This window comes from Equus quagga, chromosome 18 (genome assembly GCF_021613505.1).
Source record: "Equus quagga isolate Etosha38 chromosome 18, UCLA_HA_Equagga_1.0, whole genome shotgun sequence".
Taxonomy (NCBI): Eukaryota; Metazoa; Chordata; class Mammalia; order Perissodactyla; family Equidae; genus Equus; species Equus quagga.
In genome coordinates, this window is record NC_060284.1 from 11,678,719 (window position 1) to 11,706,712 (window position 27,994).

A 27,994-nucleotide genomic window follows, 5' to 3' on the forward strand; every position below is an offset into this window, starting at 1 on the left:
GAAACCCTGGAACCATTCTTGGCTCTCTTTTCTCTCATGCTTCTTCACATCCAAATGTTGCTAGGCCCAGTATATTCAACATCTCAAATATCTGTCTGACCTCTCCCTTTTCTTCTATTCTCTGTCACCACTTTATTGCACATCTTTATCACTGCTTCCCTAACTTACTAAAAATGTCCTACCTAATATCTGAAATAATCCCCCTTCCCCCTCTCCCTCCAAACCATAATATGTACTATTGCTAAAGTGAACTTTCCAAAATGCAAATCTGACCATATGGCATCCTTGCTTAATATATTTCACTGGCACATCATTGAAAGATAAATTACAAATTTCTTGAATTGGTACACAAAATCTTTGATCTAGTTTCTTCTTACCACTTCAATCTCATTTTCCTTCACCCTACATATAATACCTTCCACTCTGACAATATCCAACCACTTACCCCTGTGAAAATTACCTCATAACCAAACCCCAGTGCTTTTTACAGATGACATTCCAGTTTCTTGACTGCCCTTCTCAATTACTTGTCTATCTTAGTCTTTTCAAGACTCAGTTCTTTCCTCCAAGAAGCCTTTCTTTATATTGATCTGAGTTCAATATCCTTCTATAATATTATCCTGTGCAATAACCCATTTGTCACACTCGACAATGTTGAATTTTACTTGAGTCCTGTGATCCTGGAAAACAGTAAAGGTTAAGAATTCTCCTGATGCCTTTGTCTCAGGAAATGGTTTACTGCAAAGAAGCGCCCTTCCCCTATATTACTTAGATAATACCCATGAATGCCCCCCTTGTTTACCTCTGACAAGTTCCTGACACAGACCATCTAAATTCCCAGTCTTTGCCTATTAATAATTAGCTGAACTGCTTTGTCCCCACTGACCAATCAGAACAAAATGTTTGTTAACCAAACTTGGTTAAGGTTCTCTCTTTCCCCTAGGCCCCTGAACTTTGGCCCACTTTCACCCTGAGACAGCACAGACACCTTCTTAATAGCCCCTCCTGAGAACGGGCTACTGTCAGGGTAAAACCTTCTCTGATCTAGTGTGAGATCATGCCACTCCCCTTCATCCTATTTACCCACACTAGATCTTTCCAGCTGTGTTTATTCCTCCCTATAAAAGAAAAAACCTTTTTGCCTGTATTTTATGATGTCTGCAGATCTTAATGTCAGAACATTCTCCCTATTTGCAACAGCCCCTTTCCCACTCTTGCAGTAATCCTTTCAAATAAAGTTTCTCCATACTAAATCTTGATTTTTTTTTCTTTTTTATTAACAAGCTTATGCTATAATGCCATTATTGGTCTACCTTCCCCACTGCAACATAAACTCACCAAGTTTAATGACTCTCTCTTTATCCTATATCTCTAGGACTAAGTAAGCTATCTGGTCTAACTAGCATTCAATTATCAGTTGACTATTAAATCACTAAGTAATAGTCACTTGCACATTGTCATATTTGGCCTCCAAGCTTGATCTGGCAATGTCAATCTGTTTTTGTAACTCACCTCTTACCTGGCCGCAGTAATATCATACTCCTAAGTTTTCTACCTTTTTAATTTTTATTTCTGATCTGTTTTGCTGGTTCCTCTTCTTCTGCAAGGCATTTAAATATTGGTATAATTTAGGCCTTCTTCTTTTTTCACTTCTTTTTGCCAACTCTCCTCGAATGATCAGCTTCCTTGCTACATCTTACTATCTCACATAAGCTGACTATCGACACAGCTGTATCTCCTGTCAAGAATTCTCTCTTAAATTACAAACCTTTAAAATTACTTCCAATTCCATTTCTCTACTTATGTGTCAAAAACTGAAATAATTATCTCCCCAATCAAAACCATCCCCAATCCACACCTCATACTGCATTATATATAGTCATTAAAACTATTCTCCAGAAAGTGATGTCAGCATCATGGTGGAGTGAACTTGCCCAGGACTCTCTCCCCTCCAACATACAATGAAAAGGGGCATCCATACTCCAACAGAGGACATCCTAACACAACACAAACAGGTCAGAGAAACACGCAGCCACACAATGGAGGGTGGCGAGGCTGAAGCCCCCCTTGGAGGATCTGGAATGGGGTAAGAGAGAACTTCGCTCCCTCCCATAAAGACTGTGATCACAACCATGGGAGGATTCATGAGGGAAGGAGTGGGGAAGGGGACACTCATTTGCAGGAACAAGGACTCCACAGGGCCCTTGCAGCCTAGATGGAAGCCCTTTAATGGGGCAAGAGCTTTCAAGGGGAGGTGACCTCATCAAGCCACACCCCAGGAGACCAGTTAGTGAGAATGAGAAAGCCCACAGACCATGCAGGAGAAAGCACCCCTCCCTCCACCTGCCCCGCACCTGCTCCACTGCCTGGGATTTTGGGTGAAGGTGTAGGACTCAGAATATGCAGCTCTTGACCACCATCCAATGGTGATAGGTGGTAACTGCAACCAAATAATACCAGAATGCAAAAGACCTGACCCACCTCAACTAACAACATCAGACACTATATTAAATCTCCAGCCCACAGAGAAAATGACAAGCACCCATAATTCAATTCTGAGGACACATAAATATGTAATCTAAATGACAATGAATTCAAAATAGCTATCATCAAAAAACTCAATGAGGTAAAAGAGAATGTAGAGAAACAATTCAACAAGTTCACAAGCTACTTCACAAAATAAATTGAAACTACAAAGGAGAATCAAACAGAAAGATTAGAGATGAGGGGCAGGCTCCATGGCTGAGTGGTTAAGTTCACACGCTCCGCTGCGGCTGCCCAGGGTTCGGATCCTGGGCGCGGACATGGCACTGCTCATCAGGCCATGTTGAGGCGGCGTCCCACATCCCACAACTAGAAGGACCTGCAGCTAAGATATACATCTTTGTACGGGGGAGTTTGGGAGATAAAGCAGAAAAAAAATATATTAAAAAAAATTATTTAAAAAAAAAAAAGATTAGAGATGAAAGACACAATGGAAGAGATAAAACAAAATACGGATTCCCTGAATGCTTGAGTGAACATCATAGAGGAGTGTATCAGCATAATCAAAGATAGACATGTTGAAATGTTCCAGACAGAGGAGGAGAGAGAACTAAGGCTAAAAAAGAAATGAAGAAAGTCTCCGAGAAATATCTGACTCAATGAGGAAATGCAACATCAGAATTATAGGTATTCAAGAAGAAGAAAAGAAGGAGAATGGAGCAGAAAGCGTGTTCAAAGAAATACTAGCATAAAACTTTCCAAACCTAGGGAAAGAGAGGGAAACCTGTGTGGAAGAGGCTTCCAGATCTCCTAGATTTGCCAATGTAAAAAGACCTACTGCAAGGCATATAGTAGTAAAACTGGAAAAAATGAATGACAAAGAAAGAATACTAAAGGCAGCAAGGCATAAGAAAATAACCTACAAAGGAAGCTCTATCAGGATTTCTCTGTAGAAACCTTACAAGATAGGAGAAAATGGAATGACATATTCAAATCTTTAAAAGACAAAAATCTTCAGCCAAGAATACTCTATCCAGCAAAAGTATCCTTGAGATATGAGGGAGAAATTAAAACTTTCCCAGAAAAACAAAAGTTTGTAGCCATCACACCCCCCCCCCCAAGAAATCCTCAAGAAGGCCGTCATAAGTGAAAACAAAAAGGGAGAATAGGGTCACAAAACACAGAGTAAGGACATAAACAGGTAGACAGAATCAGAATAGGATAGCAAATACTCAACGATAGCATTAAACTAAAGGGAAGGAAAACACTAAAAACAGAGATAATCCTGTTATTTAAACCACAAACTCACAACACAAGATGGAATAAGATATGAGAAAAACAACTTAGGAGCCAAGGAGGAAAGGGACTGAATCGGTTTAGATTAAGGAACTAAGAGGCCATCAGAAAATGGACTATCTTATACACGAGATTCTGAATACAAACCTCAGGGTAACCACTAAACAAAAAAGCAGAAAAGAGACACAAAGAATAAATAAGGAGAAAACAAAAAAACACATCATAAAAATCTGCATAATTCAATGGGTAGACCAAAACACACAGAATGAGAAACAAAGGAAATTCAGGAAAAATGGAAAACAAGTGATAAAATGATAGCATAAAGCCCACATACATCAATAATCAACCTAAACATAAACGGGTTGAACTCTCCAATAAAGACACTGAACAGCAAAATGGATTAGAACAAGACCCAACAATATGCTGCCTCCAGGAAACACATCTTAGCTCCAATGACAAACACAGGCTCAGAGTGAAGGGGTGGAAGACAGTACTCCAAGCTAATGGCAAACAAAAGAAAGCAGGTATCACAATACTTATATTGGACAAAGTAGACTTCAAGATAAGAAAGGTAAAGAGAGACAAAGAGGGGCAGTATATAATGATCAAAGGGACACTCCATCAAGAAGAAATAAGGCTTATAAATATCTGTGCACCCAACACAGGAGCACCAAAGTTTATAAAGCAACTATTAACAAACCTAAAAGAAGATATTAATAATAAGACAACAACAGTAGGGGACCTCAACACTCCACTCACTTCAATGGATAGATCATCCAGACAGAAAATCAACAAGGAAACAGTGGAATTAAATGAAACACTAAACCAGTTGGACTTCATAGACATATATAGAACACTCCATCCAAAAACAGCATAATACACATCTTTCTCAAGTGCACACGGAACATTCTCAAGAATTGACCATATGTTGGGAAACAAGGCAAGCCTCAAAAAATTTAAGAAAATTGAAATAATAACAAGCATCTTTTCTAATCATAATGCTATAAAGCTAAAAATTAATTACAAGAAAAAAGCTGAGAAGGGGACAAAGATGTGGAGACTAAACAACATGTTATTGAACAAGCAATGGATCACTGAAGAAACTAAAGGAGAAATAAAAAAATATCTGGAGACAAGTGAAAATAATAACATATCGTACCAAATCATATGGGATGCAACAAAAGCTGTATTAAGAGGTAAATTCATCGCAATACAGACACATCTTAACAAACAAGAAAAATCCCAAATAAGTAATCTTAAACTACACCTAACCCAATTAGAGAAAGAAGAACAAACAAAGCCGAAAGTCAGCAGAAGGAGAGAAATAATAAAAATCAGAGCAGAAATAAATGCTACTGAAACAAAAAAGGCAGTAGAAAGGATAAATGAAACAAAGAGCTGGTTCTTTGAGAAGATAAATAAAGTTGACAAATCTCTAGCCAGACTTACAAAGAAAAAAAGAGGGAAAGCTCAGATAAACAAAATCAGAAATGAAAGAGGAGAAACAACAACAGACTCCAAAGAAATACAATGGATTATAAGAGAATATTACAACAAAACTGTATGCCAACAAAATGGATAATCTAGAGGAAATGGATAAATTCTTAGACTCTTACCACCTCCCAAAGCTGAATCAAGAAGAAACAGACAATCTGAATAGACCAATCACAAGAAAAGAGATTGAAACAGTAATCAAAAGCATATGAAAGAATAAAAGCCCAGGACCAGGTGGCTTCCTTGGGGAATTCTACCAAACATTCAGAGAAGATTTAATACCTATCCTTTCCAAAAAATTAGGGAAGATGGAACACTTCCTAACACATTCTACAAGGGCAACATCACTCTGATACCAAAGCCTGACAAGGACAACACAAAAAAGGAAAACTACAGGCCTATATTGATGATGAACATAAATGCAAAAATCCTCAACAAAATTTTGGCAACCCAAATTCAACAAAACATCAAAAGGATCATACATCATGATCAAGTGGGACTTATACCAGGGACACAAGGATGGTTCAACATCTGCAAATCAATGTGATATATCACGTCAACAAATTGAGGAATAAAAACCACACAATCATCTCAACAGATACAGAGAAAACATTTGATGAGATCCAACAGCCATTTAGGATAAAAACTCTTAACAAAATGGGGATAGAAGGAAATCACCTCAACATAATAAAGGCCATATATGACAAACCAACAGCCAACATCATACTCAATGGGCAAAAACTGAACGCCATCCCCCTGAGAACAGGAACAAGACAAGGATGCCCACTATCACCATTCTTATTCAACATAGTACTGGAGGTTTTAGCCAGAACAATTAGACAAGAGAAAGGAATAAAAGGAATCCAAATAGGGAGTGAAGAAGTGAAACTCTCGCTGTTTGCAGATGACATGATCTTATATAAAGAAAACCCCAAAGAATCCATCAGAAAACTAATAGAAATAATTAACTACAGTAAAGCTTCAGGGTACAAAAACAACTTACAAAAATCAGTTGCTTTTGTACTCCAATAATGAACTTACAGAAAGAGAGCTCAAGAATACAATTCCATTTGCAATTGTAACTAAAAGAATAAAGTACCTAGGAATAAATTTAACCAAGGAGGTGAAGGACCTAATACAATAAAAACTATCAGACATTACTGAAAGAAATTGATAATGACATAAAAAGATGGAAAGAGGTTCCATGCACATGGATTGGAAGAATAAACATAATTAAAATGTCCATACTACCCAAAGCAATCTACAGATTCAATGCAATCCCAATCAGAATCGCCATGACATTCTTCATGGAAATAGAACAAAAAATACTAAAATTCATTTGGGGCCACCAAAGACCCCAAATTGCTAAGGCAATCCTGAGAAAAAAGAACAAAGCTGGAGGTATCACAATCCCCGACTTCAAAATGTACTACAAAGCCATAGAGATCATAACTGCATGATACTGGTACAAAAACAAGTACACAGATCAATGGAACATAACTGAAAGCCCAGAAATAAAACCGCACATCTACAGACAGCTAATCTTCAACAAAGGTGCAAAGAACATACAATGGAGAAAAGAGAGTCTCTTCAATAAATGGTGTTGGGAAAACTGGACAGCCATGTGCAAAAGAATGAAGGTAGACCATTATCTCATGCCATACACAAAAATAAACTCAAAATGGATCAAAGACTTGAAGATAAGTGCTGAAACTATAAAACTTCTGGAAGATAATATGGGTAGTACGCTCTTTGACATCAAACTAAAAAAGATCTTTTCGAATACCATGTCTTCTCAGACAAGGGAAACAAAAGAAAAAATAAACAAGTGGGAGTTCATCAGACTAAAGAGCTTCTGCAAGGCAAAAGAAACTAGAATCAAAACAAAGAGACAACCCACCAATTGGGAGAAAATATTTGCAAATCATATATCTGACAAGGGGTTAATCTCCATAATATATAAGGAATTCACACAACTGAACAAAAAACCAAATAACTCAGTCAAAACATGGGCAGAGGATATGAACAGACATTTTTCCAAAGAAGATATACAGATGGCCAATAAACACTTGAAAAGATGTTCAATATCACTAATCATCAGGGAAATGCAAATCAAAACTACATTAAGATACCACCTTACACCTGTTAAAATGGCTATAATCACTAAGACTAAAAGTAACAAATGTTGGAGAGGTTGTGGAGAGAAGGGAACCCTCAGATACTGCGGGTGAGAATGCAAAATGGTGTAGCCACTATGGAAAACAGTACAGAGATGCCTCAAAAAACTAAAAATAGAACTACCATACAACCCAGCTATCCCATTACTGGGTATCTACCCAAACAATCTGAAATCAACAATCGAAAGTAACATATGCACCCCTATGTTCATTGCAGCACTATTCACAATAGCCGAGACATGGAAACAATTCAAGTGCCCACCGACTGATGACTTCATAAAGAAGATGTGGTATATATATACAATGGAAAACTACTCAGTCATACAAAAGACAAATTCATCCCATTTACAACAACACAGAAGGACCTGGAGGGAATTATGCTAAACAAAATAAGCCAGACTGAGAAAGACAAACACCAGATGATTTCACTCATATGTGGAATATAAACAAACACATGGACAAAGAAAACATTTCAGTGGTTACCAGGGCAAGGGGGGTGAGGGGTGGACACAGGGGTTGAAGTGGAGCACTTCCACAGTGACAGTCAAGAAATAACATACAACTGAAATCTCACATTGATTAAACTATTACGAACTCAATTAAAAAACAAAACAAAACTATTCTCCACCTTGTCAACCAAGTAATAAACCCACATTCCTAATTCTCGCTTTCCCTTTCCACCCAAGAATCACTAAATTCTATCAAAAGGTATCTCTTCAAACTGTTACATATAATTTATATCCTCTACCAATTTATTAAATCAGCTTTTAAAAACTAGGGCTCAAACAACTGCAATAGGCTCCTCACAAATTTCCCTACATTAAATTTCCCACCTCTCCAAAATTACAGAATATATTATGATTTTTCTAGAATGAAAATTGGGTCATGTAAAATCCTTAAATGTTTCCCTAAGATCTTGCAAGATAAAGTCCTGTCTCCTTTGTATTACACTTAACACCCTTGCTATATTAATTCTGCTTTCTTCCAGCATCATTTGACATGCCCAAACATGTCCTCTCAACTCCAAGAACACTAAATTACTTGTCACTTGCTTGTGCCAAGCTCTAGCATGACCTCTGTTCCTTTGCAAATGCTTTTCACTTTGCCTCACATGCTCTACACTTGCCAGCACCTCTATTTGCCTAATGATTTCTTCTATTTGAAAAACTCATCAGAATACTTTTGCTTTTTCTTTTCTCCATGACTAGAGAGCTGAACTTCAAAGATTTATAAAGAAAATATATGTAGTTCTTTCATAGATCTTGCCCCATACTTGGATCCATGATGCTGTTTTTCATTATTTCTTTTATTATTGCTGCTTCTTAATTTGCTTTCTCTACCATAATTCCTATTCATGCATAGTAGATATCTTAGAACTCATCTCTATGTCTTATATCTTTTCTCATGATTTTCAAGTATTTCTTCTCAATTTGGTGAAGCCATTCTGTCAAAAGTCAGCTTTCTCATATTGAGTTTTCTATTAGCCTGTCAACTACTCCAGTTTAGTTATGTAGCTGAGACTAAGCTCCTTTCTGAAGCTCCTGATTTCCCTATCACGGATGAGTCCTGCCACATACCAGTTTGCTATTTATTATAACCCTGCCTGGACTAGGGCCTCTCCATGAAATTTATCCTGTGACCTGTAGCAATGGATCTTATCTGCCAGTTGGTACACTATTACCCTCGACAAATAGGAGGATTTGCAGAATTTGCTCTAGTTCCTGTCATCTTGTTATATGTATTAGGAAGAACAGCTTAAAGTCAGACTGACCTAGCTTCTACCTTTGATTCAGTCTCATCTTCATTATATTGAAAAAAATCTTCACTACATCTAGAAGCAATTCTATTAAATAATCTTTTATTTAAATGTTATCATTTACTGGTTTCTAGTATAGATGTGATTTCCTCTAATCTTTATGTTTCTTTGTTCATTGCATCCGGGCTCATGGGGTGCACGTGTGTGTGTGTGTGAGTCAAGGGTAGCAAAATATGCCATGCCAAAATATGACTGTTGGAATTCAAGACATGCTACCCCAAAATATGCCCCTTTGGTGTACTGATTGAGTGGTAGGTACTTGAAAAACAGCAAATTCAGGGAGAGGATTTCTCTAGACTTCCCTTATCTGCCTAAAGATAGATCTTCCAAAAGGCGTTCAATTATAAATTCCTTCCTTCCCCAGGAGTTTCATCAATCAGGGAAGATGGACTCTATCTTCTTCTTCTTCTTCTTCTTCTTCTTCTTCTCCCCAAAGCCCCCCAGTACATAGTTGTATCTTCTTGTTGTGAGTGCCTCTGGGTGTGCTATGTGGGATACTGCCTCAGCATGGCTTGATGAGCATTGTCATGTCCACACCCAGGATCCAAACCAATGAAACCCTGGGCCACCAAAGCAGAGCATGAGAACTTAACCACTCGGCCATGAGGCCGGCCCCCAAGATGGACTCATCACCGGAGAGGAGATCAGAAAGAAATTAGCAGAAGAGGAGATTAGGAGAGGACACCACACCCAGACAAACTTTGTCACAAACGTTGTCTATTCCTCTAAGAACTCACTCATTTTTCCTAAAAATCATTTACTCTCTCCTAAAGAGGCCTACATCCTCCCTCCCCACTCTGTATTAATATGGTATTTAAGCATGAATTCTAAGCCATCTGAGGGGGTGATTCATTTTTCCCTGGGTATCTCCCATGTGTACATGAGATATACATGTTAATAAACTTTTTTTTTCTTATCTGTCCTTTGTTACTGAGGTCTCAGCTAAGAACTCAGAAGGGCAGAAGGAAAATTATTTTTCCTCCCCTACAGAGAGGTTGAGTACGTAAGCAAGAAGTGAGGGAGAAGGATACAGAAAGGAATTTAGATGACTATGCTTTAGTGGTCCTAGTCAGATGCTACAGATCTCACCAGCAGAGAACCATTACAGCAAAGAGCCCTGCTTCCCACCAAGGCATGAATAATTCCTTCTCTTTAAAGAGAGAAACAGAATCATCATCAGCTGTGGGCAGAGTTAGTGTCTCCGCCAGAGAACAAAAAACCTCTAGACAATACTCAAGCTTTCTAATGTCCTAAAACAATCGTCTTGTAAATGCCAAAAAAGCTATCCCTGAAAACTTCTACACGTGCCATAAACTATTTGATATCTGAAGATAAGTGGATGTATCCTCTTTCTAAGGGAAAGTAGTGCATTTCCTCCACTAGAGGAGTGATGGCTCTAGAGAAAAACTGCCTGGGTTTAAATTCCAGTTCTACCACTTGCTAGCTATGTGATCTAGGGTAAGTAACCTATCTGTCCCCTGTTCATGATCTGTAAAATAGAGATGGCAGTGGTACTACCTCTTTGGGATGTTATGAGGGAATATTTGCAAAGCACTCAGAACAGTGGCTAAAACATTTCAATATCCAAACGCTATCTGTCAACAGTTTTATAGTAATACTCAAAATGATACAGCATTTTAGAGTTTACAAAGGACTTCTATATATCTTATTTTATACTCAAGAAATTAGTCTACAGCAATTTACTAAGCAATTATCCAAACTAACATAATGTAAAATTATGAAATCAACAAATTAACTATAAAAGACAATTAGTACTAATGTTTTCAATCCAATAAAAGCAATTAAAGGATTATAGTAAACACTTGGCAAAGAACAACATATGCTTAGGCAAAAAACTGTCAACAATCAACAAAACAGATATAGAATAATGCAATATCTATACTCTACCACTTGCTATTCTAACCCTGGAATGAAAATGTGGCTATTGCTAATCCTGGTATAAAGCATAATGAGGCATTTCAAAAGAATAGTAAGGACTTTTACAATATGAATCATATGGAAGAGAGTATTTTGTGTTCTAACAGGAAGAGTATTTTAAAAACAAATTCTAGGGGCCGGCCCTGTGTGTAGTGGTTAAGTTCACGCTCTGCTTAGGTGGCCTGGTGTTCACAGGTTCAGATGCCAGGTGCGGACCTGGTGCTTGTCAGGTCACGCTGTGGTGGCACACCACATAAAATAGGAATGTTAGCTCAGCAATAGTCTTCCTCAAGCAAAAAGAGGAGGATTGGCAACAGATGTTAGCTCAGGGCCAATTTTCCTCACACACACACACACACAAAATGAAAAAACAAATTCCAGAACTATATTCCAGATTGTATACAATTACACAAAGAGATTCTCAATTAATTGATATTCTAAATAGATTTGTACAGACTTTCTTTCCTATTCCCAAGTTTTTATTTCTTCTATATGTATCTTGTCCCTTAGGTCTATCTTTTTCTATTCCATTTGTGATTTTTTCTCATCAAAATTTCCTAATTTGGCACACATTTTCTCAGCATATTTGAAAAATGTAAATCACACTAATCCCATAAGTACTTATTTCAGATAGAGTAAATCCATACAGTTTCTACCTTTTTATTCCATCAGAAAGCATATTATATCCATAATATATTCACTTTAATCATCATATGAAATGGTAAAAATCTGTGTGAAACTCCGCACACTGGTTAGGAAGATTTTGCATTATTTTAAATCAGTATTTCTAAGAATCACTTGGTAAACACTTTAGAAACATCTATCATCAATTCTCAAGTTTTAAAAAGATTCACCTGAATCAAGTACCATTAAATAATTTAAAATAAAATTTAGAATTATAATAATATAACAGTATAGAAATTTTAGAAAATAAAAGCAAATATAAGAAAAACCTTACTCAAATTTCCACCACACAAATGAACTATTGTCATTTTTTATTCACTTCCAAATTTCCACCACTCTAATGAACTATTACCATTTTTTAAATATTCACTTCCAAATATTTTCCCTCTTTTCATAGCTTATCTTTTGATTCACATAACAGTCTTTTATACAGCAAATTATTTTAAAAAATTAAGTTCACTTTATCACTTTTTTCTCTTAAAGACAGTGCTTTTGGTGTCAGGTTTAAGAATTCTTTGCCTAGTCCTAGATTCCAAAGATTTCCTTCCATTTGTTTTCTAAACGTTTTATAGTTTTAAATTTTACACTTAACTCCATGATCTATTTTGAGTCATTTTTACTTGAGGTATGAAACTCAAGTTGTTCATTTGTGTGTGTGTATGGTTGGATGCCCAATTGTGTCAGCAACAGTTATTGAAAAGGTTATATATTCTCCATCAAATTACACTTACACCTTTGTCAAAATCAGTTGAACATATTGTGTGAACCTAGTTTTAGGTTTTCTGTTCCATTGATCTATGTGTCTATGCTTCACCAATACCACGCAGTCTTGACTACTTCAGCAATATAAGTCTCAAGATCAGGTAACTGATTCCTTTCACTTTGTTTTTCAAAGCTGTTTTACCATCCTAGTTCCTTTAACTTTCCATGAAATGTTTAGAATAATCTTATCTATAACCACAGAAAATCTTGCACGATTTTCATAGGAATTACACTAAACCTGTATATCAATTTTGGGAGAATTGAGATCTCTATTATGTTGAGTCTTCTATTTTATTAATATGCTACATCTTTCCATTTATTTAGATATTCGAGTTTTTCATCAGTGTTTTATAATATTCAGCATACGAGTTCTGTGCATGTTTTGTTAGACTTACACCTAAGTATTTCATTTCTTTGAGTGATTATAAGTGATATTATATTTTTAATTTTGGTGCCCATGTGCTCATTGCTAGTATGTAGAAATATGATTGATTTTTATATGTTTACCTGGCATCATGTGGCCTTGCTAAGCTGACTCTCTACTTCTAAGAGTTGTTTAGGTAGATTCTTTGGGATTTTCTATATAGGAGATCATTTCATCTGCAAACAGGGAGTTTTATTTCTTCTTGTCTCATCTATATGTCTTTTATTTTCTTTTCTTGCCTTATTGCACTAGCTAGACTTACCAGCACCATGCTGACAAGAGAAGTGATAACAAGCATCCTTCCTTTGTTCCCAATCATGGTGAGAAAGCATTCCGTTTTTCACCATTAAGCATAATGGTAGCTGTAGTTTTTATGTTGATATTCTTTATAAAGAAAAGGAAGTTCCCCTTGATGCCTATTTTTCAGAGAGTTTTTGTTTTTTAATCATGAATGGAAGTTGAATTTTGTCAAATGTCTTTTCTCCATTAAATGATATAATATTTGATAGATTTTTTCTTTAGTCTTTTGATATGGTGAGTTACATTAACGCATTTTCAAAGATTGAACCAGCCTTGCATCCCTGCAATAAGGTCCACTTGATCATGGTACATACTTCTTTTTATATACAGATGGTCCTTATCTTACAATGGTTCAACTTACAATTTTTCAAATTTACAATGGTGGGAAAGCAATATGCATTCAGTAGAAACCATACTTTGAATTTTTTTCTTTTCCCAGGCTAGTGATATGCAGTTCAATACTCTCTTGTGATGCTGGGCAGGGTCAGTGAGCAGCAGCTTCCAGTCAGCCATGCAACCACAAGGATAAACAACCAATATACTTACAACCATTCTGGACCCATCCACCCATTCTGTTTTTCACTTCCTCAACCATAGGCAATAAATTACATGAGATACTCAACACTTTATTATAAAATAGGCTTTTTTTAAAGATGACTTTGCCCAACTACAGGCTAATGTAAGTGTTCTGAGCATGTTTAAGGTAGGCTAGGCTAAGATATGATGTTTGGTAGATTATGTATATTAATGCATTTTCAATTTACAATATTTTCTACTTATGATAGATTTTTCAGGACATAATCCTATTGTAAGTTGAGGAAGATCTGTATTGCTGAATTCTATTTGCTAACATTTTGTTAAGGATTTTTGTGCTTTTGTCATGAGGGATATTGGTCTGTAGTTTTCTTTCTTTGTACTGTCTTTGTCTGGTTTTGGTATCAAGGTAATATTAGCTTCATAAAATTAATTGGGAAGTGTTCCTTCTCATTTTCTAGAAGAAACTGTATAGAATTGGTGTTAATTCTTTTTAAAACATTTGGAACAATTTTTCAGTGAAATTATCTGGGTCCGGAGATTTCTTTCTTAGGAGTTCTAAAATTATAAACTCAATTTCTTTAATAGTTAAAAGACCACTCAAATCATCTATTTCATGTTGAGTGAATTTTGGTAGTTTGTGTTTCTTTGTGAAAGTGGTCCATTCATCTACACTGTCAAGTTTGTGTGTGTAGCATTTTTGTAGTATTCTCTTATCCTTTTGATGTTTGCAAGGTCTGTAGTGACAGCCCCTGTTTTATTCCTAATATTGGTAATTTGAGTCGGCTCTCTTTTTGTCCTCCATCAGTCTTGCTAGAGGTTTGTCAATTTTACTGATCTTTCCAAAGAACCAGATCTTTGTTTTACTGATTTTCTCAAATTTTTTTGTTTTCGATTTCACTGATATATGGTCTTATCTTTTTCATTGCCTTCTTCTGCTTACTTTGGGTTTATTTCACTCCTGTTTTTCTAGGTTCTTGAGAAGGGATCTTAGACCATTGATTTGAGGAGTCTCCTCTTTTCCAATATATGCATTTTGTGCTGTTAATTTCCCTCTCAGCATTGCTTTAGCTGTGTCCCACAAATTTTGGAATCTTGTATTTTTATTTTAATTCAGTTAATGTATTTTTTTAGATTTCCCTTTTGGCTACATCTTTGACCTATGGACTCATTAAAAGAGTGTTCTTTAGTTTTCAAGTGTTTGGAGATTTTCCTCTTCTCTCTGTGGTCAGAGAACACACCCTGTGTGATTTAAATTCTTTTAAATTTGTTGAAGTTTGTTTTATGGAACAGGGTATGGCCTATATATGGTTCCATGGACACTTGAAAAGTGCTGTTGTTGAGTAGAGTATTCTATAACTATCAGTTGGATTCCATTGGTTGAGGGTGTTGCTGAGTTTTTCTTTATCTTTACTGATTTTCTGTCTAGTTGTTCTAATTGTTAAGAGTGGGGTTTTGATGTCTCTAACTGTAATTATGTCTATTTCTCATTTCAGTTTTATCAGGTTTTGCTTCAAATATTTTGTAGCTCTGTTGTTTGGTGCATTCACATTCAAGATTACTATGTCTTCTTGGCGGTTTGAAACTTTTATCATTATATAATGTTCCTCCTGCCCTCTGATAATTTTCTTTGCTCTGAAGTTTTATCTGATAAGATAGCCAATCACTCCTGTTTTCATTTGATTAATTTTGCTATGATATATCTTTCTTCATCCTTTTATTTTCAACCTACCTATATCATTATATTTGAAGTGAGTCTCTTGCAGACATCATGTAGTCAGGTCATGTTTTAAATCCATTTTCCCCTATCTATCTTTTAACTAGTGTATTTATACTATTAAAATTTTAATGTATTACTGATAGGTTAGGGCTTAAGTCTGTTATTTTATTTTTTGTTTTCTATTGTTTTTTCTGTTACTTGTTTTCCTCTTTTTTTTTTTTTTGAGTAAGATTAGCCCTGAGCTAATATCCGCCACCAATCTTCCTCTTTTTGCTAAAGTATATTGGCCCTGAGCTAACACCTGTGCCCATCTCCCTCTATTTTATATGTGGGATGCATGCCACAGCATGGTTTGATAAGCAGTGGGTAGGTCCATGCCCAAGATCTGAACTGGCAAACCATGGGCCGCTGAAGTGGAGCACATGAACTTAACCACTGAGCCACTGGGCCAGCCCCTGTTTTCTTATTCTTAATTTCCTACTACTTACAGATCTTTAGAATTACATTTAGATTATTCTATAGTGCTTTTTGTGTATCCCTTTGTAGACTCTTTTTAGTGGTTGTGTATATATATACCTTACCTTCCTTTACATCCCTTTCTCAAGATTCGTTTGGCTATTTGGGTTCTTATACGGTCCCATAGAAATTTTAAGATTATTTTTTCTATTTTTGTGAAAAAATGCCATTGGGATTTTGATAGAGATTGCAATGAATTTGTAGATTGCATTGGGTAATATGGACATTTTAACAGTATTAGTTTTCCCAAGCCATGAGTACAAAATATCTTCCTATTTATTTATCTTCTCCAATTTCTTTCATACATGCCTTATAGTTTTTCAGATCTTTCACTTCCTTGGTTAAGTCTATTCTAGTTATTTTATTCTATTTCATGCAATTGTAAATGGGATTGTTTTCTTAATTTCTCTTTCTGATAGTTCATTGTTACTACACAGAAATGCAATACTATATATTGATTTTGCATCCTGTAACTTTACTGAATTCATTCTAATAGTTTAGTTGTCAAGTTTTTGGAATTTTCTATATATAATATCATGTCATCTGAAACTGCTGACAGTTTTACTATTTCCTTTTTGATTTTTATGCTTTTTATTTCTTTTTCTTCCTTAATTACTCTGGCTAGGATTTGCAATACTATGTTGAATAAAAGTGGTGAGAGTGGGCATCCTTGTCCTGTTCCTGATCTTAGAGGAAAAGCTTTTAGCTTTTCACCATTGAGTATGATGATAGCTGTGGGCTCTCAGATATGGCTTTATTACTTTGATTTCTTCTTTGACCCTTTGGTTGTTCAGTAGCATGTTGTTTAATCTCCACTTAATTATGAATTGTCCAGTCTTCTTCTTGTAATTGATTTCTAGTTTCATATCATTGTGGTTGGAAAAGATGCTTGATATGATTTCAGTCTTTTTAAGTTTACTAAGACTTGCTTTGTGGCCTAAAGTATGATCTATCCTGGAGAATATTCCATGTGTGCTTGAGAAGAACTTGTATTCTGCTGCTATTGGATGGAATGTTCTGTAAATGTCTGTTAAGTCTATCTGTTCTAACATTTAGTTTAAGTCCAATGTTTCCTTTTGATTTTCTGTCTGGATGATGTATCTACTATTGAAAGTGGGGTACTTAAGTCCCCGACTATTATTGTATTGCTGTCTATTTCTCCCATCAAGCCTGTTAACATTTACTTTATATATTTCAGTGCTCATATGCTGGGTGTATAAATATTTACAAATGTTATATCTTCTTGTTGGATTGACCCCTTTATCATTATATAATGACGTTGTCTCTTATTACAGTCTCTGGCTTAAAGTCTATTTCATGTGATATAAGTATAGTTACCCCTACTTTCCTTTGGTTTCCACTTGCTAGGAATGTCTGCTCTATTTATTCTTCAGTCTATTTTCTTTCTGATGTTCATATTGGGTAATTTCTATTGTTCTATTTTCACTTTCCCTCATTCTTTCATCTTTCCCCTCCATTCTGCTGTTAAGTCTATCCACTGAGATTTTTATTTTGGTTATTGTATTTTTGAGTTCTCAAATTACCATTTGGTTGTTTATATCTACTATCACTCTACTGAGGCTTTCTATTTGCACATTTCAAGCATGTTTATAACTGCTCATTGAAGCATTTTCATCCTGGCTGCTTTAAAATCTTTATCAGGTAATTTTAACAATTCTATCATCTCAAACGTTAGCATCTATTGATTGTCTCTTTTCATTCAGTTTAAGATCAACTAGTTCCTTGTCTGTCTTGTGACTATTGATTGAAGCCTAGACACTTTTGCATTATGCTATAAAACTGTTAATCTTAAACCTTTTGTTTTAGCTGGCTTTCTCTGACATTGTTCCAGCAGGGGGACTGGAGGTCATTATCTTTTTTACCCTGAGGCAGGGTAGAAGTCTAGGTTCCCCACCATTCAGCCTCTATTAACTCCCAATTGAGGGGTGGGCTTCTCTTTACTTCTAGGTAGATATGGGAGTTCCAACTTCCATGTGGTCTTCATCGACACTGCTATGGGGATGGCCTTGTTATAGCTGGGCAGTGGTGAAGGTCCTGATCTCTTCTGACACCACCCCAGAGTGTACTGGGTTGCCTCATTAGAGCTTCATGAGGATGAAAGTCTAGGCTTCCCAGCCAGCCTTTGCTGGCATGGATGGAGGAAGGACTACAGTTTTTTCTGTGGTTTTGACTGGAGTAAAATGGTTTTTGCCTAAATGGCAACTGTTTTACTAGACTGAACCTTTGTTGGTCATTTGGACAGAGAGAGTAGGCTTCTGTTAGTATTTTTGGCATTTTGTTTGTTTGTTGTGCACACTTTGGCCTTTCTGGGTCAATGGTTTCTTCAGCTTCAATTTTAGGATATATACAGAAAACAAAATAGCAAAGCAGCAAAACAGGGAACTCACTTCACCAGTGTCATTCCTCAAGTTCTGACTGTCCAAGCCAGTCAGCCTCTGCTCTTCACCATTCACAGCATTTTTATGTTTCTTTTGTACTAATTTCCAAGGAATTGAGTTGTACTTTGCAAGAGGAACATCTACTCCATCTTCCCAGAAGTAGAATCCTGTATGCTTATTTTTAACAAAATAATTTATTGAAATAAATGCTATGTTCTCCCCTCTACTGTAATATTTTCTAATCATTTAGTCTTATATTCCCAAAAATATTTATATGTTTTTGTATAATACCATTTGGTACATTAATGGGCAAACAAAAATTTATTTATTGAAGCTGTTATTTTTCATATCAGTTGAAAGAGATCCTATTTATGCCATTTAATGCTTTGTGTGCTAAATTCCACATTGTTTAATGTTAAGTCCTTTGCTTTATTCTGCTTAATATATAGTTGCTTAGCATTTTACTTTTACTTTTTCTGCATTACTTTGCTTTTTAGACTTCCTCTTACTAATAAACATCTTGACTTTGGTATTTACATTTATCTATAATAAATTTATTTACATTTATTTATAAATCACAACACATTCATAAATGAAATATATAGTATTTTTTTTTTGAGAAAGATTAGCCCTGAGCTAACATCTGCCAGCAATCTTCCCCATCTTTGCTGAGGAAGACTGGCCCTGAGCCAACATCCATGCCCATCTTCCTCTACTTTATATGTGGGACACCTGCCACAGCATGGCTTGACAAGCAGTGGGTAGGTCTGCACCCAGGATCCAAACCAGCAAACCCCAGGCTGCCAAAGTGGAACATGCGAACATAAGCCATGCACCACCGGGTTGGCCCCAATATATAGTAATTTCTTTTGCTGAGGAAGATTAGCCCTAAGCTAACATCAGCACCAATCTTCCTCCACTTTATATGTGGGTCGCCACCACAACACGGCAGATGAGTGGTGTAGGTCTGCATCTGGGATCTAAACCTGCAAACCTGGGCCACTGAAGAGGAGCGTGCTGAACTCAACCACAGTGCCACTACCCTATTGTCTTTATTTTTTGGAAAGTAAAAACATTTTAAATTTTACAAACACTATTTAATCTATATTAATCTATTACATCAAGCATGAATTCATTTAAAAATATTTATCTGGTAATTATATATGCATTTTTATTTTTATTTTCACATTTACATTGTAATTAAGAACAAATGGATGCTAAATGTTTGAGCAAAAATCTCTACCTTGAAATATCAATCCTGTACTGCATTTTCAATTTATTTTTCACTGTGTGAACAGAATATATTAACTGACTTCCAAGAATCTGTCTTCCTTTTTTCCTTATTAATAGAATATTGATATTGTTTAACAAGTAAATGTGCTCACTTAAAAATACTCATCATACCAGATTCCCTCTATCTAGTGGTAGCCATGTGACCCACCTCTAGTGGTAGAAGCCTTTCAGGTGGGACACCTGGAGAAGCTATTGTTTTCCTAATATAAAATGGGCAGACTTAGCTGGCATGTGCTTCTTGTTCCTACCAATCTTCTTCCTGACTTAAGCACATGCCTGGATATGAAGAAGCTCATTGCTTATGCAGAACAATGTCCCATTTGCTAAAAAGAACAGAGTAGGAAGCTAGAATAAATTTACGGCCCAGGTTAAGGCACTCAGACTCAGATATTGCCTCTTATTTCTCTAAATTTTTTTAACTATTATTACAAAATGATTAATATACTTAGAATTTATTTTAAGAATTGTAAATAGTTATAAAAAGTCTTCCAACTTCCTAATCTCTAGCCTTTATATACATAATCACTCTTCATTGTTTATATACCATTTCAGATGCGATGACTGCTCAAACGATTTTCTATTCTTCATCAGTTTCCAATGTATATATTGAGAGATTTATATATACTTAAAACATACTATAAACACCATTCTCCAACATACGTTTTTACTTCCTGTATCTTGTTCCTGATTTTTTCTAACACCTGCAAAGTTAATACCCTCTTTTTGAAATCTTTTATGATCTATTTGCTCTAACATTGATAAGCCATAAAACATGTTTTCTTATATTTTTATCTACCCATTAAAGTGCTTTGTAACCATCCAACTAGAGATCAAGTGTCCCAATCACTTCTTCCAACATTTTAAAAGTCAACATATACTGATGATTTGAGCATGTCAATGTAATCATATTAATTGCTTAGGAATTGAATATTTTTATCCTCTTCCATTAATAATCCAAACTGTCCTTTAAGGCACTGAAAAAAAATAAACCATTTCTCAATAGAATATTCAAATACGGAAAACTTAAAAAAACTTAGAGATCTACTTTCAATTAAAAAAACAAATATTTTGAATCAACAAAAAACTTTTAGAATTAAGAAGTGAGAATAGCAAAGTGGCAGACTATAAGATTAAATAAAAACATCAATGTATTTCTATATACTAGCAAAAACAATCCAAAAATGAAATTCAGAAAACAATTCCCTTCACATCATCAAATGAATATAATACACAGAAATAAATTTTAACAAGACAAGTGCAAGACTTATACAATGAAAACCACAAACACTGCAGAGAGAATTAAAGAATATCTAAATAAACTGAGAGACAGTTCATGTTTAAAAACAAGGATACTAACTAATATAAACATGGCAATCCTCCACAAATTGATCTATAAGTTCAGTAGAATCCTTATCACTATCTCAGAAGGAATCATTGTAGAAATTGACAGACTGATGTTAAAATTCATTTGTAAAATACAAGGAATTCTCAATATTCAAAGAAATATTGAAAAATAAGAGCAAAGTTGGAGGAGTCACATTTCCCTATTTCTAATCTCAACTACAAAGCTACAGTAATCAAAGACTGTGCGTTACTGGCATAAGGATAGATATATACACCTTTGGGATATAATTGAGAGTCCAGAAATAAACTCTTACATTTATGGCCAATTGATTTTTGACAAAGATAGCAAGATAATTCACTGGGGAAAGAATAATCTTTTCAACAAATGGGCTGATATAAGTGAATATCCACATACAAAAAGTGAACTTCGACCCTTCACATCATACATAAAAATTCATTCAAGATGAAACACAGATATAAATTTCAGAGCTAAAATTATTAAAATTCTATAAGAAAACATAGAGGAAAAATTTTATGACCTGGAATTAAGTAGAGTTCTTAGATACAACACCAAAAGCACGATTAATAAAAGAATAGCATTTGTAAATTGGACTTCATAAAACTGAAAACTTTTCTCCCTTAAAAGAAACCATTAAGAAAATGAAAAGACAAGCTAGAATCTGGGAGAAAATATTTACAATTCAAATATCTGATAAAGGACTTAAATCCAGATATCTACTCTTACAACTCAGTAAGTCAAACAACTCACTTTTAAAATGGGCAAGAAAATTTGTATAGACATTTGACCAAAGAAGATATATACATATTTTATAAGCAGAGGAAACGATGCCTATCACCATCACTCAGAGAAATAAAAATTAAAACCACAATGAAATACCACCTCAGACCTTGTAGAATGTCTACAGTGCAAAATAAAAAAAATACTAAGCATTTACCATGATGCAGAAAAACTGGAACCCCCATTAATGAATGGTTTCCACTTTTTAGAAAGCAATTAAGTTTCCTAAAAAGTTAAACATAAACTTACCAAACATCCCAGTAATTGCATTCCTAAGAATCTAGCGAAGAAAAATGAAAACATATGTCTACACAAAGATACGTAAGTATTTGTTCATAGCAGCATTATTCATAATAGCAAAAAGTGGAAATAATCCAAATGTCCATCAACTGGTGAATGGACAAATACAATGTAGTATATACATATAATGGAATATTATTGAGCAATCAAAAGGAATAAACTACTGGGTCAGCCTCCGTGGCCTAGTGGTTAAGTTTGGCAGGCTCCACGTCAGTGGCCTGGGTTCAGTTCCTGGGCGCAGACCTACACCACTCATCTATCAGTGGCCATGCTGTGATGGCAGCTCACATATAAAATAGAAGAAGATTGGCAACAGATATAAGCTCAGGGAAAATATTCCTTAGCCAAGAAAAAAAAAAGGAACAAACTACTGATACTTGCTGCAACAGGAGGCAGCCTCAACCACATCACACTAAGTGAAAGAATGTAGATGCAAAAGACTACCTATTGTATGATTCCATTTATATAAAATGTTTAAAAAAGCAACTTTTATAGAGAGAAAACAAATCAATGGTTACTCCAGACTAGGGGGAGGAAGTACAGATTAACTGCAAATGGGAACAGGGAAAACTTTTAGAGTGGTGGAAATTGCTAATATTGGATTGCGGAGATGGTCATACAGCACTGTTAATTTAGTAAAATAATTGAATCATACATGTAATATGGGTGAATTTCATAATATGTAAGCTATACTTCCTTAAAGCTATTAAAACAATGAAGACCAAAAACAAAAAACCCAAATATTTGTTTCTCTACAAATTAATACTTCTTTGCTCAACAATTTTTATGCAGTAGACACACAAGCTTTTTTAAGTTTTCAGATATAAGACAATACTAATATATTCACTAGTTTATTTTATATAAATGATCATGATGTGAAATATTAATCTATATAATTTGGGTATAGAACTTAGAACTTAAAATTTCACTTCTATAAATTTATTTAAAATGAAGCCAATTACCTTTTTCAAAGCAGGGCAGAAATTAAAGAAAAGTCGACAGTTGTATGTTCTGAATCGTTCAGGAAGATGCCAGTTCTGAATTATTTCTTCATCAGAAATCACATGATGATCCAGTGCTTTGAGAGGCCATATACTGTTGACAAGAACATGTCTATATCCTTTTTTAAGGCTTACTGGACAATCAAACGTGGTGAGGGCAAGGAGGCTTGGACAGGCTGATAACACACATACATTCTTTAACTTTGCAAAACCATTGTCATGAAGATAGAGGAGTTTTAGGTTCTTCAATCCACTCCAAAATTTGGTATCTGGTAGACTTTTTATCTGAAATATTATTAACAATAATACTTTAAATACAAATATTCATTTTCTATAAATTGCATGGAAAATGGAAAAGCATCAAACATCTAAAATTCACTATTTTCAGCAAATTTCCCACTAATAAGCAAAACAGAATTTCTAATTATCCAAATGATTGGAGTAAAAACAAAATACACTGGGCATCAGGAATAAGCTATGATTATTAGTGCAATTAAATGAATAAACAAATATACTTCATTCAGTAAAAATTAATTTGGAATAGGCTGACTCTTTAAACTTTTCTAAAATACTTTCTTTACATGAAGAATTAAGGAGTCAAATCAATCAATGTGATATACCACATTAACAAAATGAATGATGAAAATCATATGATCATTTCAATAGATACAGAAAAAGCATATGATATGATTCAATATCCATTTAGGATAAAAACTTTCAAAAAATGGGTATCCAAGTAATGTACCTCACCATAATAAAGGCTGTATATAACAAGCCCACAGGTAACATCATACTCAACAGTCAAAAGCTAAATGAAAGCTTTTCCTCTAAGATCAGGAAGAAGACAAAGATGCCCATTCTTGCTACTTTTATTCAACATAGTATTAGAAGTCCTAGCCAAAGCAAGTAGTCAAGAAAAAGAAATAAAAACCATCCAAATTAGAAAGGAAGAAGTAAAACTGTCACCATTTCTAGATGACATGGTATTATATACAGAAAACCCTAAGGACTGAGTCCACCAAAAAACTAGCAGAACTAATAAACAAACTCAGTAAACTTGCAGGATACAAAATCAATACATAAAAATCTGTTGCATTTTAATACACTAATAACAAACTATCAGAAAGAGAAATTAAGAAAACAATCCCATTTACAAGTGTATCAAAAAACTAAAATATGGGGCCAGTCTGGTGGCATAGCAGTTGGGTTTGCATGCTTTGCTTTGGTGGCCCAGGGTTCACCAGGTCAGATCCTGGACACGGACCTACACACAGCTTATCAAGCCACGCTGTAGACAGCGTCCCACATATAAAATAGAGAAAGATGGGCACAGATACTAGCTCAGGGCTAATCTTCCTCAAAAAAATAAATAAATAAAAATAAAATAAAATAAAACCCTAGGAACAAATTTAAACAAGTATGCAAAAGATCTGTACACTGAAAACTGTAAGAGATTGATGAAAGAAATTGAAGACAAATAAATGGGAAGATATTAAATACTCACAGATTTGGAGAATTAGTATTGTTAAAGTGTCTATACTACCAAAAGCAATCTACAGATTCAATGCAATCTCTATCAAAATTCCAATGGCATTTTTCACAGAAACAGAAAAACAATCCCAAAATTTATATGAAATCCAAATAGCCAAAGCAATCTTGAAAGGAAACAAAGCTGGAGGCATCATGCTCCCCGATTTCAAACTATATTTCAAAGCTATAGCAATCAAACAGTATGGTACTGGCATAAAGGCAGACACATAGATCAATGGACCAGAATAGAGAATGAGAAATGAACCCACGCATATATGGTCAATTTATGACAAATATTCTAAGAATAAACAATGGGGAAATGACAGTGTCTTCAGTAAATGGTGTTGAGAAAAATGGACAGCAACGTGCAAACTTAATAAAGCTGGACTACTATCTTACACCACATACAAAAATTAACTCAAAATGGATTAAAGACTTGAACATAAGACCTGAAACTATAAAACTCCCAGAAGAAAACATAGGCAGTAAGCTCCTTGACATCAGTATTTGTGCTGACTTTTTGGATTTCACACAACAAGCAAAGGCAACAACAGCAAAAACAAACTAGTGGGACTACATCAAAATAAAAAGCTTCTGCACAGTGTTGGGGCCCAGGGCAGGCCACCCCAAAATATTCCACAATGGTATACTGATTATTTTGAATTACACTTACTTGAGAAGCAGCCAATGCAAAAAAAAAAAAAAAGCATTCTCACCTTTCTCTCTTGGTTCTCCCTGAAACCAGGAAATAAATCTCCCGTGTAAAAGGTATTCTCCCTGCATCCTTTCACCAGAACTAGGGAATTCAGGCCCGAGAAAACTTATATAAACAAACTTTGCTAATTTACTATGTCAAGCCTAAACTGTATAAATATCTCTCTTATTACATACCCCAAACCTAAGTTTCCTTGTCCTATCATTCCTCATGAATTTATTGTTTCTTTGTGTAAAAGATAGATATATTGCCTACTTTATTCACCATTGGAGTATCACTTCTGTTTCATCTCCAATATGTACATATAAAAGTGGGTTTTTCTACTGTTAATCTGCTCGTGTCAATTTTATTATTAGTCCAGCCATAACAACACAAGAAAGACATAAGGGGGGGAATTTCCCACTCCCTGACAACATCAAAGGAAACTATCAACATAATGAAAAGGCAACCAGTCAAATGGGAGAAAATTTTTGCAAATCGTATATCTGATAACATCCAAAAGATATAAAGAACTGACACAACTCAATAGCAGAAAAACAAACAATCCAATTCAAAAATGGACAGAGGATCCAAGTAGACAGTTTTCCAAAGAGGACATACAGAAGGCCAACACATATATGAAAAGATGCTCAACATTACTACTCATCAGGAAAATGCAAATCAAAACTACAATGAGATATAACCTCACACCTGTTAGAATGGCTGTTATCCAAAAGGCAAGAAATAAGTGTTGGAAAGGATGTTGAGAAAAGGGAACCCTTGTGCACTGTTGGTGGGAATGTAAATTGGTGCAACCACTATGGAAAACAGTATAGAGCTTCCTCAAAAAATTCAAAAATAGAACTACCATATGATCTAGCAATTCTCCTCCTGGGTATTTATCCAAAGGAAACAAAAACACTAACTTAAAAAAATATATGAACCTCCATGTTCACTGCACCATTATTTACAATCATCAAGACACAGAAACAACTTAAGTAGTCCATCAGTGGATAAAAGGATAAAGAAATAGTGTTATTCATACACATACACACACACACACACACACACACACACACACACACAATGGAATACTATTCAGTCACAAAAAAGAATGGCATCTTTCCATTTGTGACAACATAGATGGACCTTGTGGAATCTAAAAAAAATTTTAAAAATAGAACTTAGAGATACAGAGAACAGACCGATGGTTGTGAGAGGCAGGGGTGAGTGAAATGGGTAAAAGTGGTCAAAAGGTACAAACTTCCAGTTATAAGAAAAATAAGTCCAGGAGATGTAATGTACAGCATGGTGACTACAGTTAATAATACTGAAGTGTATGTTTGAAAGTTGCTAAAAGAGTAGATCTTATATTATAAGTACTCATCATGTTAAAAATAAATTGTAACTGTGTGGTGATGGATGTTAACTGGACTTATTGTGTTGATCATTTTGCAACATGCACAAATATCAAATTATTATGTTGTACACCTGAATTTAATATAATGTATGTCAATTATATGTCATTAAAAAAAGAATTAAGCAGTCAAAAAGTATTCTTAATCTAGACTATGGATTTAAGAAGTAAAATAAACCAAATCACACAATGCTTCTTTATATATTTTTAATTTACAATGTTTGCTTATATTTTAAATTTTGTATTTATACACATTATATATTTTTATTTATGTTTTATATAAAAGACTATTCTGCAAGAAATATTGTGAATAGTTACATAAGTGCTTATTACATATCAATTTCATTTATCTGAAAATATCTGAAATGGCTATTGCTTACCTGGTTGCCATGGAGATCAAGTTTGACTAATTTTATACAACTCTTAAGTGGACGAATATCTGTAATAAAATTGTTTGAAAAGATGCATACTCTAAGAGAGATACAAGATTGCAAATTTTCCATAGATTTTAAATGAAGGCCACTGAACTTCACAAAAACAAAATCTTTGTGATCTTGTATCATGTTTTCATTATAGTGACTCCATTCTTCATGATTGGTTAGCTCTTCTGTAATTGTTCCGTGAAACATCTAGGAAAAATGGGAAATTGCTTTCAAACAGTTTTTTAACTTCAACAAAATAACTCCATCTGAAAACAAAAAATATTTGCTAACAGATAGTGAGATAAAAATGGATAGAAAAGTTAAAATAAAAATCTAATTCCCATAAAACCTTCTAACCCAAAACATCTTAAATGCCTAACATTTATATAACTACAACTCAAAAATGCACCACTGCCCTCAACAATGAACTAATATCAATAAGAACAAAAACTTCCTTTTTCTAGAATACTTAGAGAACATGGAATTCAGTGAAATAACTGAGATAAAAACATCACCTCTAGGCAAGACAACTAAAACAAAGAAAACTATACCATACCATACTTTGTACAATAATTTTATTTAAAAGATTCTGTTAAGGAAAGAAATGCACTGAATGATGAACCTGCAAGTCAGGAGAGTGATAATCTTTG

At 34.9% G+C, this 27,994-nt stretch overlaps 1 protein-coding gene across 1 annotated transcript in view; it reads right to left on the reverse strand.

Annotated features, from left to right (window-relative positions):
* Nucleotides 1–27,994, reverse strand: part of LRRIQ3 (leucine rich repeats and IQ motif containing 3) — a 203,328-nt gene that overhangs the window by 157,094 nt on the left and 18,240 nt on the right. Inside the window, exons 2-3 of the mRNA XM_046645668.1 lie at nt 27,303–27,551; nt 23,243–23,566 (exon numbers count right to left, since the gene is read on the reverse strand). Of these exons, the coding sequence (XP_046501624.1) occupies nt 23,243–23,566; nt 27,303–27,551 (573 nt within the window). The remainder of the gene's footprint in view (nt 1–23,242; nt 23,567–27,302; nt 27,552–27,994) is intronic.